The 13,461-nt window shown below is 46.1% G+C and overlaps 1 protein-coding gene across 7 annotated transcripts in view; it reads left to right on the top strand.

Annotated features, from left to right (window-relative positions):
• The window catches only part of NUCB1 (nucleobindin 1), a 222,532-nt gene that overhangs the window by 148,282 nt on the left and 60,789 nt on the right, over positions 1 to 13,461 (top strand). For all 7 annotated transcript variants that reach the window (XM_085616299.1, XM_085616298.1, XM_085616303.1 and 4 more), the window contains one exon: positions 9,011 to 9,069. In XM_085616299.1, the coding sequence (XP_085472425.1) occupies positions 9,011 to 9,069 (59 nt within the window). The remainder of the gene's footprint in view (positions 1 to 9,010; positions 9,070 to 13,461) is intronic.

Raw genomic sequence — 13,461 nt, 5'->3', positions numbered from 1 at the left:
CGGGTGGAATCTACCCCACTGCATCGATTCAGGTGCAGTATCTTACGCTCTAGTGGGCCCCCATAATTTCGAGGGTGACCTACTAACTTATATAGGGTAGGAATCATTCATTTTGGTCCTGATGAAATGCCTATTGACCCTCCTGGCAACCTAGGCATGAAACATGTCGATCCCCACCTTATTCCTCACATTCGTGGCTATCAGGGTACATTGTGACCAGACGATAGTGCCGCTGTTTTTATTGAGTCAAGGGCCCACTATCCAATGAATACTTCCTTGGTTTCCTTAGACTATTTTACTCTCACTCCTGTCCCCACCTTATTTGTTAAAACAAACCAAACCCTTATATGCACTTATCAAACGGCATCTACAGATCAAAAGATCTCTGATAAAGAGCCGCCAGACCTGTCTGGCATTGCAGCGCCGGCTTGACGAGGAGCGCCCTATGATGAAGCATGGTGTGTGAGGGCATTCGGATCTGACCACTCTGATCCCCACGCTTGGTCCTGTGATTGCACCAGATGTGTGGTCTAGTTTTTCCCTAGAGAGGAACTACGCCAGTTGAAGTGCTGTTGTTGAGATCAGCACAACTCTATGGTGTACAGCTAGTAGACTAAGAATAACATTTCTGCTCTCTGATGGAAGTGCTCACAACGTGGCCTTTCAGCAGGGAATCCACAGCTGGCTCTGTCCAGGGATGGATCTGTGAGGACCAGGATGTAAAGGACGTTTAGCCGTACACCAAAGGATTCAATGTTCATATGTGGTACTTGGCTCTGTTATTGTAGTTGCACGAAGGAAGCACTCTGATATGCAGCAAACGTTATAGGTCCCCTGCTGGACAAAGAGTAAAATCGGTGTGTTGTAGTAAAAAGATTTTCATACTGGCAGTCTCACAGTGGTCCACACCAATGCCTCAGCCTTCCTCAATCACGTTGGCCTTCACCAGTGGGAAGTGATTGAAGAACTGCTTCAGCAATAGCTAGTGAAGTATTGAATGTGGTTCAACATGTGCTTACTGCCTCTAGGCAATGCACCTAGCTTGGTGATATGAGCATCTTGGCAGATCACCCAGCCAATTCCTACACATGGCAAGCAAATATGTTGTCTCATGGTACAGAAATGCATGTAATATATTTCTGACCTCTTAATCCCATCTATTGGACTTCACACTCCCTCATGACTGGTCCCACTCTACAAATCTTTCATTGAGTGATAAGAATGTTACTGCCATCCATGCCCAGATGTCGCCCATCACTCAGCACAAGTCAGAGTTGCTAAACGTTTCAAAAGTAAGTTGTATTTGAAAGTGATATGCCTCTTGAAATGCCAGGCACAGAAGATGGAGAAAATCAAATCTCCAAACTGGCCATTTAAACCTTTACTACTCATAACACACCTACTTTCAGGCATGCAAAGCAAATACTGAAAAAACAAGTCAAGAACTCTTCAGGATGGGTGAATGGCAAGATGCCCAAGATGATGGATGCAAAATGAAAGTACTCCACAGTAACCCTCAAAACCCTGCAATATTCTGCTTTAATTCTAAAATTCTCACCAGACGAGCATAGAAGGTTGGTTCTAGGCCCAATGAGACCCTACTGGCACAGCTTGGGGATTGTTTGGGCCTAGTTTCCAACCCTTAACTATTGATTGGGGATGTAAGCAGTGACCCAAGATTGTTTCTTGAGGGGTGCTGGCACCATGAGCTGGGATACTGTGAAGATGTTGGTCGATAGAAGCTGGAGTGGTGATCTGAGTGTGTCTGCCTTGGACCCTGCAGACTTCATATGCTGCAGGCTTCCTGCACACTGTTAAGGCCACACACCATTAAGGCGACAATGAAAATGGATTAGTTCATCTGGATGCAGAGAGGACCTGAATCCTTGGAGAAGAGTGGGAAACAGTACAGAATTTTGTATGTGTGCCAGCTAACGCAGGAGTGCATGTCTTGTAGCCCCACCGGAGACTCCATTCTATATAGTGTTTGCTAACTGTGGTACTAAAATATGAACTGGAGAAGCGCTTGAAGGGGTTGTAGTTAACATGGTGCTTGTATTGTAATCTCTAGATAGGAACAGCACATTACTAAATCCTAACAAACCACTATGATGTCATTGTGACAACAGCATGTGAAATTGAAATGCCAAAGGTAATGTCCTTCTGTTGACCTTGGGAACTGAAGACCTATAACCACAGCTGTTGTCTGTTTCTGGTAGCATAACAAATACAAGATTGGTGGGAAAGGCATATGTGGGTAGTTGTTGGCTGTGCTTTACTCAGTTTCCTGGTGCAGGAAAACTGTTAGTTCGAGGCATATGAGCTGCAGATTATACACTGTGCATAGATCGCCATCTGGTGTTGGGCCCGGATGTTTGCAGTTTGTTTTTCTTCTTGGACAGTCTTTGGAAGTCACGAGTTTGGTGACTCCTCCTTCGGTCCGTACTGCGCATGGGCTTCGGCTCCATCCTCAGATTGTTTTTTTTCCGCCATCGGGCTCGGATGTAATACTTCGTGCTCCGGCTTCGAACCTTTCCAGTTCGACCTTTGACGAAAAATCCTCGTCCATCGAGATTCTTCAAACAAAATCATCTTCTTTATCTCTCTCTTCGGCACTTCTTCGATTCCTGGCATCGGCGGGGCCTTCGGGCCTATCTCGACTCCGGTCTCGGCCGATGGAAAGGACTCCCTTTAAGAAGTGCCCAAAATGTGGGTCTAAATTTCCCCACACCGATTTACATCAGGTGTGCAACCTCTGCCTCTCTCCCGAACACGAGGCCCGAGACTGTCCCGCCTGCAAGTCTTTTCGATCAAAAAAGACCATTCGGGATCGAAGAGCTAGACGCACTATGGCGCACTCCTCGACCTCGGCTCCACCCGACATCTTCGGAGAAGACATCGAAGCTTCGGGACAGCAGCACACCGAACAGGAAGACTACCTCGTCAGCGCTTCCGAGGCCGACGACTCCGACGTGGAGGAGATCACACCGCCGCAGAGGGTCGTGAGTACTCTACACCTCCCACTCCCGCGCCCACACCGAAAAAGACTCTCCGGTTACACCTTCGCCTTCGGGCCTAGGCAAAACCAAACCTACAGCTTGCATCACCCCAACTTCGGGCCTGGTGAAGAAGCATCACAAGTCTTCCAGCGGCTCGGGCTCGAGCCAGCCTACTAGCGGTGCCGAAAAACACCCTTCGGCACCGAAGAAAACCACACCAAGCCCCGTTCCGAAGCCATCAGTGTCGAAACCTGGCCTCTCGGTGCCGACCAAAAAAAAATCCCTTGGCGCCGAAACTCCCGTGCCGAAACCCGCCTCGGCACCAAACAAAAAAGCGGAGGTCCCGAAAAAGCATGGCCCAGATAAACCAAAGAAGTCGTCGGCCCCGAAAACATCGGCGCCAACAGATCAATCAGTGCCGGAGGAACTATTCACGCCAGATCCTCTACAAAAGACTTTAACAAAGGATCCAAAGACTGGACAATTGACTTTGTCTTCAAAGAAAAGACATTTGGACTAACCAGCTCCTCCTCCACCGCCAAAACGGAAGGACTCTGCCACATCCCCTTTCAGAGTACCTTCCACACCTCCTCCACCTTCTCCACCTCCGCCCCCTCCACCTTCTCCACCCTTGCCTCATCGCTCTCCAACCCCGTCTCCAGACCCTGATGACCAAGGGAACACCAGACCCATGGGAGGATTATCATAATCCAGATGTCCCAGATGTGCCTCAGGATGATCTTTATCCATCCAGGCCATCCCCACCAGAGGACTCCTTGGGGTTCCACCACTTGTTACAACGGGCGGCACGTTATCATGGGGTGGAGTTACACACTGATCCAGTTGAGGAAGACTTCCTACTTGATACCTTTGACATCGCAGATAAATCTACTGCCATACTACCCATGCTTAAAGGGGTGACCAAACATGCGGCACAGGTTTTCAAAGACCCAGTCAGGGCCAGGGTCTTAAACCCCAGGATAGAGAAAAAATATAAGGCCGCCCCCACAGATCCTGCCTATATTAAAAGACCTGCACCCTTAGACTCATTAGTGGTATCCACAGCTAGGAAGCGGTCCAATTCTCAGTCATCTGGTGAAGCTCCACCACCCGATAAGGAGTCCAAGCTCCTAGACGCGTCAGGCAAACGCACTGCCTCGCAAGCTGCCAATATGTGGCGTATAGCCAACACGCAAGCGCTGTTGGCAAGGTACGACAGAGCGCACTATGATGAGCTGGAGACTATCATACAACATCTCCCAGAAAAATATAAAAATAGGGCTCCTGAACTAATACAAGAGGGAAAGACCATTACCAACACCTCTATTAAATGTGCCCTTGACGCAGCAGACACAGCTTCCAGGGTGATAAACACCAGTGTTCTGCTTCGCCGTCACGCCTGGCTCAGAATCTCAGGTTTTAAACCAGAGGTACAGGCATCCATACTAAACCACCCTTTTGACCAGCAACACTTATTTGGCCCAAAGGTAGACGAAGCCCTGGAAAAAATTAAAACAGACACAGATACAGCGAAGTCTATGGGAGCACTACAGTCCCACACTCCTAGGCGTTCCTTTCGACGATCCTCCTTTCGAGGCACTGGCAGGGGCTACTCTGCCGATAACTCCTCCACATCCTACAAGTCCCCTCCTCAGACTACCATCACAAAGGGCTATCAAAGAGGTGGATATAGAGGAAACAATAATAAGGGCAGGGGCAAAACCAGCAACGCCCGTTCTGCCACACCACCCACACAATGACTTTCCCCCGATCCCCCCCAGACCATTCCACTCTAGTCGGGGGCAGACTACAAAACTTCTGTCAAATCTGGGAGACCATAACATCAGACAAATGGGTGACACAAATTATTCAGTCAGGGTACTGTCTCAAATTGACATCCACCCCCCCCCAAATATTCCACCCAGGCACCGTACAATGTCACAAGAACATACCACATTGCTCAAACGAGAGGTAATATCCCTCCTGCAAAAACAGGCTATAGAGCAGGTCCCCGTCAATCAACAAAATTTAGGGGTCTACTCCCTGTACTTTCTGATACCAAAAAGAGACGAGACTCTACGACCCTTTCTAGACCTCCGGCCTCTAAATACATACATACACTCAGACCATTTTCACATGGTAACTCTCAAACAAGTTCTCCCACTCCTCTGCCAGAACGATCTTCTCACCACACTGGATTTGAAAGGCGCATACTTTCATATTCCAATACACCCTTCTCACAGAAAGTACCTCAGATTTGTAGTGGACGGCCAACATTATCAGTTCAAGGTTCTTCCCTTCGGGGTCACAACCGCACCAAGAGTGTTCACCAAATGCCTAGCAGTAGTGGCGGCACACCTCAGAAGACAACACATTCACGTCTTCCCTTACTTAGACGACTGGCTAATAAGTCACGTCCTACAACCAATGTGTGCAACATACAAACACTACCATCCATCCAATTACTTCACCAGCTAGGTTTCACGGTGAACCACCAAAAGTCCCAGCTGATACCGTCTCACACAAAGCAATACCTCGGTGCCACTATAGACACCTCAAAAGCTATAGCCTATCCCAATCCAGCCAGAATCGCAAGCATACAAGCCTTGCGTCAAAGATTCATTCCTCAGCACTCTCGCACTCTCTCCCAGCAAGAGTGTTTATGAAGCTAATAGGGATGATGGCATCTTGCATTTTCATAGTGCCTCATGCGAGACTCCACATGCGTCCACTCCAAGAGTGCCTAGCACGCCAGTGGAACCAGGCCCAGGGGCAACTGACGGATCTGGTGTTGGTGGACGGTCGCACCCATCGCTCTCTGCAGTGGTGGAACACCACAAATCTTTCCAAAGGACAACCGTTCCTGGACCCGGTTCCTCAGGTAATTCTAACAACGGACGCATCGCTCTCCGGCTGGGGAGCGCATCAATTGCACCTCACAGTGCAAGGTTTATGGACGCCACAACAAAAGCTACTCCACATAAACCATCTGGAGTTATTGGCGATCTTTCTAGCCCTGAAATCATTTCAGAAACAAATCTCAGCCAAAGCAGTCCTCATTCGCACAGACAATATGACTGCAATGTACTACATTCAAAAACAGGGGGGGACACACTCTCCACAGCTCTCTCGATTAGCACAGAGCATATGGAAATGGGCAATCCCGCAAAAAGTCTTTCTCCTGGCACATGTCCCAGGGATACAAAACACCATGGCAGATCTGCTCAGCAGACAAACGCAGCAAATGCACGAATGGGAACTGCATCCACAAGTTCTTCACCCATTCTTTCACAAGTGGGGGCATCCTCAGATAGACCTCTTCGCCACCCACGAAAACAAAAAATGCCCAAGCTTCGCCGCCAGATACCCACACCCATTGTCCAAAGGCAATGCGATATGATGAACTGGTCAGGCAAATTTGCATACGCCTTTCCGCCTCTCCCGCTAATTCCATTAGTGGTAAGGAAGCTACAACAGCACTCCCTCACACTCATTCTAGTAGCTCCAACATGGGCCAGGCAGCCGTGGTACACCACACTACTACAGCTCTCAGTGGTACCACACCAAAAATTACACCTGCCTCCAAGCCTCCTAACTCAGAACCATGGAGAGATCAGGCACCCAGACCAAGCTCAGCTCAACCTTGCGATCTGGCTCCTGAAATCTTAGAATTTGGATACCTTAACCTTCCCCCTGATTGCATGAACATTATCAGGGAAGCCAGACGTCCTACCACTCGAGCATGCTATGCCGCAAAGTGGAAAAGATTTATTTACTGCCGTAACAATACAATCAACCCTTTAGATGTATCCATACAGCACATCATATGTTACCTGCTCCATCTACAGAGGTGTAACCTGGCATACACATCCATCCGTTTACACCTAGCAGCAATGGCCACTTCCCTGCAAAACAGACAACATTTATCACTTTTCAGAGTACCTGCTATTAAAGCTTTCATGGAAGGCCTTAAAAGGGTAATTCCACCCAGAGCACCACCCTCACCTGTGTGGAATCTAAATATAGTTCTTACAAGGCTGATCGGGCTGCCTTTCGAACCAATGCATAAATGTGAGCTACAGTTCCTTACTTGGAAAACAGCATTCCTCGTAGCTATCACTTCCCTTAGAAGGGTTAGTGAAGTACAAGCGTTCACTACACAAGAACCTTTTCTACAGATACATCACAATAAGGTGATCCTTCGCACAAATCCAAAATTTCTGCCCAAGGTCATTACCCCCTTCCACCTCAATCAATCTGTGGAATTACCGGGTTTTTTCTCGCAACCTCAATCTGTTGCAGAAAGGGCTCTACATATACTTGATGTTAAAATGGCTTTACTTTACTATATACAAAGAACGCAATCTTTCAGAAAGACTAAACAGCTGTTTGTCTCGTTCTCTCCACCACATAAAGGCAACCCCATCTCAAAATCAGGGATAGCTAGGTGGATTGTAAAATGCATACAAATTTGCTATCACAAAGCAAAAAGAACATTCTGTTCCACCCAAAGCCCACTCTACAAGAAAGATAGGGGCTTCTATGGCATTCCTAGGGAACATACCCTTAGATGACATCTGCAAAGCAGCCACATGGTCAACACCGCACACCTTCACAAAACATTGCTGTGTAGATGTGCAAACCAAGCAACAAGCTAGTGTGGGCCAGGCTGTACTAAAGACGCTGTTTCAAACTACTGCAACGGATACCGGTGGTCGCCGCTAGGGTTGGGTGCTGCTATATAATCTATGCACAGTGTATAATCTGCAGCTCATATGCCTCGAACGGAATATGCTACTTACCAGTATGCATCTGTTCTTGGCATGTAGAGCTGCAGATCTATACACGCCTCCCCGGCTACCTGTATCCGTTCCAGTCTATCTTATTTAGATACAACACACATGGGTTTCTTTACTATTATCACTACGCTCCATCTTTTCCCTGCTGGCGAAAAACAATCTGAGGATGGAGCCGAAGCCCATGCGCAGTACGGACCGAAGGAGGAGTCACCAAACTAGTGACTTCCAAAGACTGTCCAAGAAGAAAAACAAACTGCAAACATCCGGGCCCAACACCAGATGGCGATCTATGCACAGTGTATAGATCTGCAGCTCTACATGTCAAGAACAGATGCATACTGGTAAGTAGCATATTCCTTCTTGCCTGGTGCTGTGATGATACAGCCCTGGAGAGGTACACTTTTCCCACGATACTTAGGCTCTATATTTAGACCAGGTTAATTGAGCCCGATAAGTTGGAAACACTAAGAAAATTACCTGAATATGCAGTGCCCTTTGCGTGAAGTGTACATTCACAAATGTAGATAGATGCCTCAATGTAGTTGCTGATGGCCACTGGATGTCTGCTGATAACTTCGAGGTAACTGCATGTCTGCATTGCATAAACATAGGAGGTGAACATGCTTTGAAGACTGTTTGATCACTGCCACAGAGATTCACATGTTCTTTGAATCAACAGAATATATCGTTCTAAGACGCAAGTAACATATTGATTTGTTTATTGACTATTTGATGACTGCCCTTGATTAATTTGTTCATTGAAAATCCTTGTTGGATTTGTGTTGTTAGTCCAAAAATATGTTGCCTCAAGAAAAGCAGATAATAACAAGCATACTCATATAAGCCTGTTAGGACATAAGTTAACTGACCACAAAAAGCACAGGAAACCTAAAACCTAGCCAGCAGCGAGCAAAACAAAAATGGTTGATGTTGACCTTGCTAGTTGCTTCGTGGTTTGTATTAACTGCGGTTTTTGTGTGCAGTGCTTTTATTTCATACCATGTTTGAATGTATGCCTGTTTTTATTTTTGCTCTTTTTGTTTCTGGTTTTCCACACTCTTAAGTGAATGAGCCAGAAATTGGTAGGTTCATCTCATTAATTAATACTTAAATCAAAGCTTCCCAAAGGCTTATTTCACACTACCCCTCTATGCACCTTGTCTGGTTCACCTTTCATGTTCATTTACTGACTCTGAATCTCTTCCTGTACAGATACCAATGGGGATGGGGTTCTGGATGAGCAGGAGCTTGAGGCGCTCTTCACTAAGGAGGTAAGGTGAAAAAGTCAATTTGTTCTTTGTTACCACTTCATAGCCAATAGGTCTTGCTTTTGGGACCTTATAAGTGTTTAGCCATGCAACAGTTTATGTTGTTGCACTAAGGATATTGTGCTGCATACCTAAATACTTATAAGGTCCCAAAAGCGAGACCTATTGGCTATGCCAATGCTTGTTTTATATTCGTATGAATCAAACAGTTGTTTTTTAATCCATTTTCTAAAACAAAATTTGTTGAAAAAGTGGCTCTCTGATTCTTTAAACAACATTAAAGATGTTGGGAAATTCTGGCTGCTTTTTGTAAACTATCAATTTGGCTTAGATTTGAAGCAGGTCATGATAATATGGATATTATGAATAACGTGGCTCCAGGCTAGCTCACCCCTTCTGAAGAGGCCAATAGCCTCAAGAATTAATGCTGTGACTTGTCATGAGGAATGCCCCTAGAACTGCAATTTACACTGTTGTCCGGATCCTGACTAGACACGCAATAGGACCAGGCTTCTCTGGCTTGTAAGTTTAGTCACCTCCTATCAATATCATGTTCTGCGTTTAAATATCAGTAATGGTTCCTTGATGGAGAACAAAAAGTTACTTGTGATAGTAATTCTCAAGTGAGTCTTTTGAGTAACTTCATACACACCATCCTCCACCTCCCTCTCCTCCCCTCCCGTTAAACCAGAATTGTAGGGTTGAACACCATGCTAGAGATCGTTTCTCTTGGTGTTTTGTTCAAATGAACTGTACTGCACTATGGGATATACGGCCAGCCTGCTGCCTCAGTGATTGTGTCAATAATCCTCTCTAAAGAAGCTGTTACCTGTCTGACCCTATTTTCCTGCATTTTCCTTTCTAAAGAATACTTCCAGAAGGCTGCATCGGTCCTCTCGTGTATTTCATTTCTTAATTTAGTTGAAATTATTTAAGCACAGCGTGTTTTGACATTTGATAAACATTTGTTAAAATATTTGGAGAAGAGATATATATATTTTTTAACGAGCTGTGGTCATGGACATTAGCAGTGATAGTATGGTTATTGAATTTAATGAAGTAACTTTTATTTCTTTTGCACTGACCTTTTTGTACTCCTATTTAAAACTTTTTTTGTTACTATTGTTGTGCAAGTTGCCTGGGAATCCAGATATTGTAAAGCAGCATACTACTTATGCTTCTTGTCATATTGTGAAATACAGAAACTTGATGCATTTAAAGACATCAGAAGTTAATTCTTGATGGTACTACTGATTCACAGTTTCACAAACCCAGCCTGCTGTAGTAACTGGTAGGTCTGCACTAGCCAGTGCTTAATTTGTAAAATATGAAGTGCAGGTGCTGAAATGTTTGTTGGAGGCCACACCCACTTTGCTCTGGCTCCACCCACTTCCTCCACAGGCTCCACCCACTTACTATATTAGCTCGCCTCTACCCACATCTTCAACTTGCATTGCTAAAAGTCAGGTGTAATATATACCTGATCTGAATTTCAGCAAGGGAGCCTTCCTGATAGTAAGGTTTTGACTCGAGGATCCCCTGCCCGGTGAACATTTTGAAAAAGATTAAAACAAAAGTGCATTTAAAGCACAGTTGTGGAATGAATTAGCTAAAATCACTAATGCATTGAAAAGGGACAATTTCAGTGCTGTATGTGCTGATTTGGGGAAAGGACAATACTGGAGTAGGGTATGCCATTTTTAACAGAGTCTATAAGTTCAAAGATACAACTTTTGCATAGCTTATGAGGCACAATAAACCAAAATGTTGTGAAAACACTCTAAACAGATAAACTGAATAAAATTATGCAATACACTTGAATGAGTCAGTCACTGTCACTTCCAGTGGCCGCAGGGGTATGGGGTTATTCAGTATAGTATATTAGAGAGAGTATTCCGTTAGAGAAACAATTGAAAAAAGAGGATTACCAATTGGGCTTGTTACTACCACTTAGTCCCCTGGAGCTATGTGTGCATTTATTAGACATTCAGAATAGTAAAAAAAACAAAAAAACATGGCACTATGTAGTTCTGTATCACACAGACAAGAGTTTATATGACGTCTTGCGCCGCTTGGGTCTCTTGATTTCCCCCGAACAGGCACTATGGGTCAAAGGGACAACAATGCCCACTATTTCAGAGACACAGAGTACCACCATTTGATTTCCCAGCCTTTATAGACCTCTACACAATGGCAAGCAAGATGTAAGAAGGTGGCCCGTCCTCCCCGCAGCGTGGACAACATGCCCCTTTAGTCGAGTCAGTGCCATTGGTCCTGGCAGGTGTCATGTATGTACGGTGCGTGTAAATAGTTAAAATGGATTTGTTTGAACAGATTATTGAAAGACACCTTTTTTACTAGATTACATACATGATTCCAATCTGCATCTTCCAGAGGCCCTCCTAATTCTGTCTCCCATGCGGCTCTCACCTTATGATCTCAATTTGTTTGGTCCTCACAGAGTGCCTTGTAGACGAGGGAAATTAGATGTCTGCCTTCTCCCCATCAGACTAATCCCCCAAGTGTGTGTGTGAAGGTGGTGGGACTGCTGGGTATGTACTCCAGAGCTCCTTCACCATATTGTCCAATTTAGCAAATTGTAGGAATTGTGCCTGCCCCCTTCGTATGTATCCTGTGCCTCCTGGAACGTAATGAATGTTTACCCTGGGTATAGATCTCCCACCAAACGGCAGCCGCCCATCCCTCCATCTGTCCACAGGTATATCCCGGTCAATAGAGTTGAAGGGCTTGAAGTCCCAATGGGTAACTCCCTATCACAGGGGGCTCTATATAGCGTCTTTTACTGCGGTTTCTCACAGCCCTGCTGTGTGTCAGATTAAGTAGGGTGTGGGTCCTTCTGCTCGGCCCCCACATCAAAAGGTGTGACAGCGTCTTCCCTTCCCGTCTTCTAGGCAGGGGATGGCAGGCCGTGGACATTCATACTGCCCTGGGGGCGTCTGTGTCATTTCAGCTGAAACCCAATTTAAATATGCTAGGTTCTCTCTTTGATAGTGGAACTTTTCTTTTACACTGACCAGAAGTGGACATTCTCCCCTTACAATTCATGTCGATCATAGACTTTACTTTGCTGCTAAAGCCTGCTTTCCAATAATTCCTGCAGAGCCTGCTGAGATTACCACATACATACAGCGCCGCAGTATATAGGGCTGACCAACTTGTGGAGGCCCGACAGTGATGTGAAACAGATCTGACACACTCTTTTCAAATGCACAGGAAGAATTTCAGTTTAGGGCCGCCGTTTTCAGCTGCATGCGTCCCCAGGCTGCAGTAGGCACTGGCAGGCGGCATCCTTTCTCCTACGGCTCGGCTTTGCTAGGCTGCTTGCTGCTCACTTAGGTTTTTTTTTTATTAAAAGAACATAAAACTTGGTCTGCATGCAAACTGTGCAAGTGAGACACCCTTTGCACATCAGTGTATAAACATTTTTAAAAGTCTGAGGAGCGGTTGAGGGCTGAGGATTCAGGAAGGTTTGGGAGTAGGAGGAGGACACGGAGTGTTGAGGCCTGCTCAGACCTGCTGGAGATGAAATCACAAGTGGGAGGCGAAGTTCTATTTGTACAGGGCACAGACAGACTGCAGTAGTACAGTCAGCCACATAGCCAGGGCATCGCAGTTCGGGGGTGTCCTCCTAGAATGAAAGCGCCCAGTCTGCAATGCAATCTCTACGTCCTTGTAGAATTATATAACCACAGTCAGCCATTAGGAATGACTCGAAAAACACTTTCGGAAGCTTCAGATCATAACATGCCCAAAGTTCCATCACGTCACGTCCAAACACCGATTTAGTAATATTACAGCCCCCCGAAAAAGCCAGTCCGTCCCTGCAAAGAGGCCAAGAGGGGACATCATCGACACCACCAAGAAGAAACACTTAGTGTCACCGCACCTTGCTTATTTTATTTGCCTTGCACTTCGAAGCACTTTTTGGAAGATGCGCTTTCCGTGTGTTTGTGTGTTTTTCAAAGTGTTCCTGTGACGTAACATGACTGGTAGTTCAACAACTTGGAGATTAATATCTGCCCGGCCGCCACAGCCCGTGGTGCCTGCCCAGGCCCAGCCTCACACACTGCCTTAGGCTGCTGCGCGCAGCTTAATTATTTATTTAACTGATAATCAGGCCTACCAGGCCCTGCTCCTCACCTGGTGCTGACTGTGAATCTACTGGTGACTGGGTTAGTCGGACCGGGATGTCGGACCGAACTCGGCCGGAGTCTCCTCAAGGCTCGCTCGCCTTAACAACGTTGTCCAGCCGTGCTTGCCTGAGCCTCTCACTCAGAGCAGGTGGTGGTGAGGTCCGGCAAACGCCCTGCGGGTATGCGCTCGGGCGTGGCTGGCTCAATGCAGGGAATGCACGAGCGCGCAACTTGAAAAAAT

This window comes from Triturus cristatus, chromosome 7 (assembly GCF_964204655.1).
Source record: "Triturus cristatus chromosome 7, aTriCri1.1, whole genome shotgun sequence".
NCBI lineage: Eukaryota > Metazoa > Chordata > Amphibia > Caudata > Salamandridae > Triturus > Triturus cristatus.
Note: the sequence above shows the minus strand (reverse complement) of the source record. Positions and strands in the feature narration are given on the sequence as shown.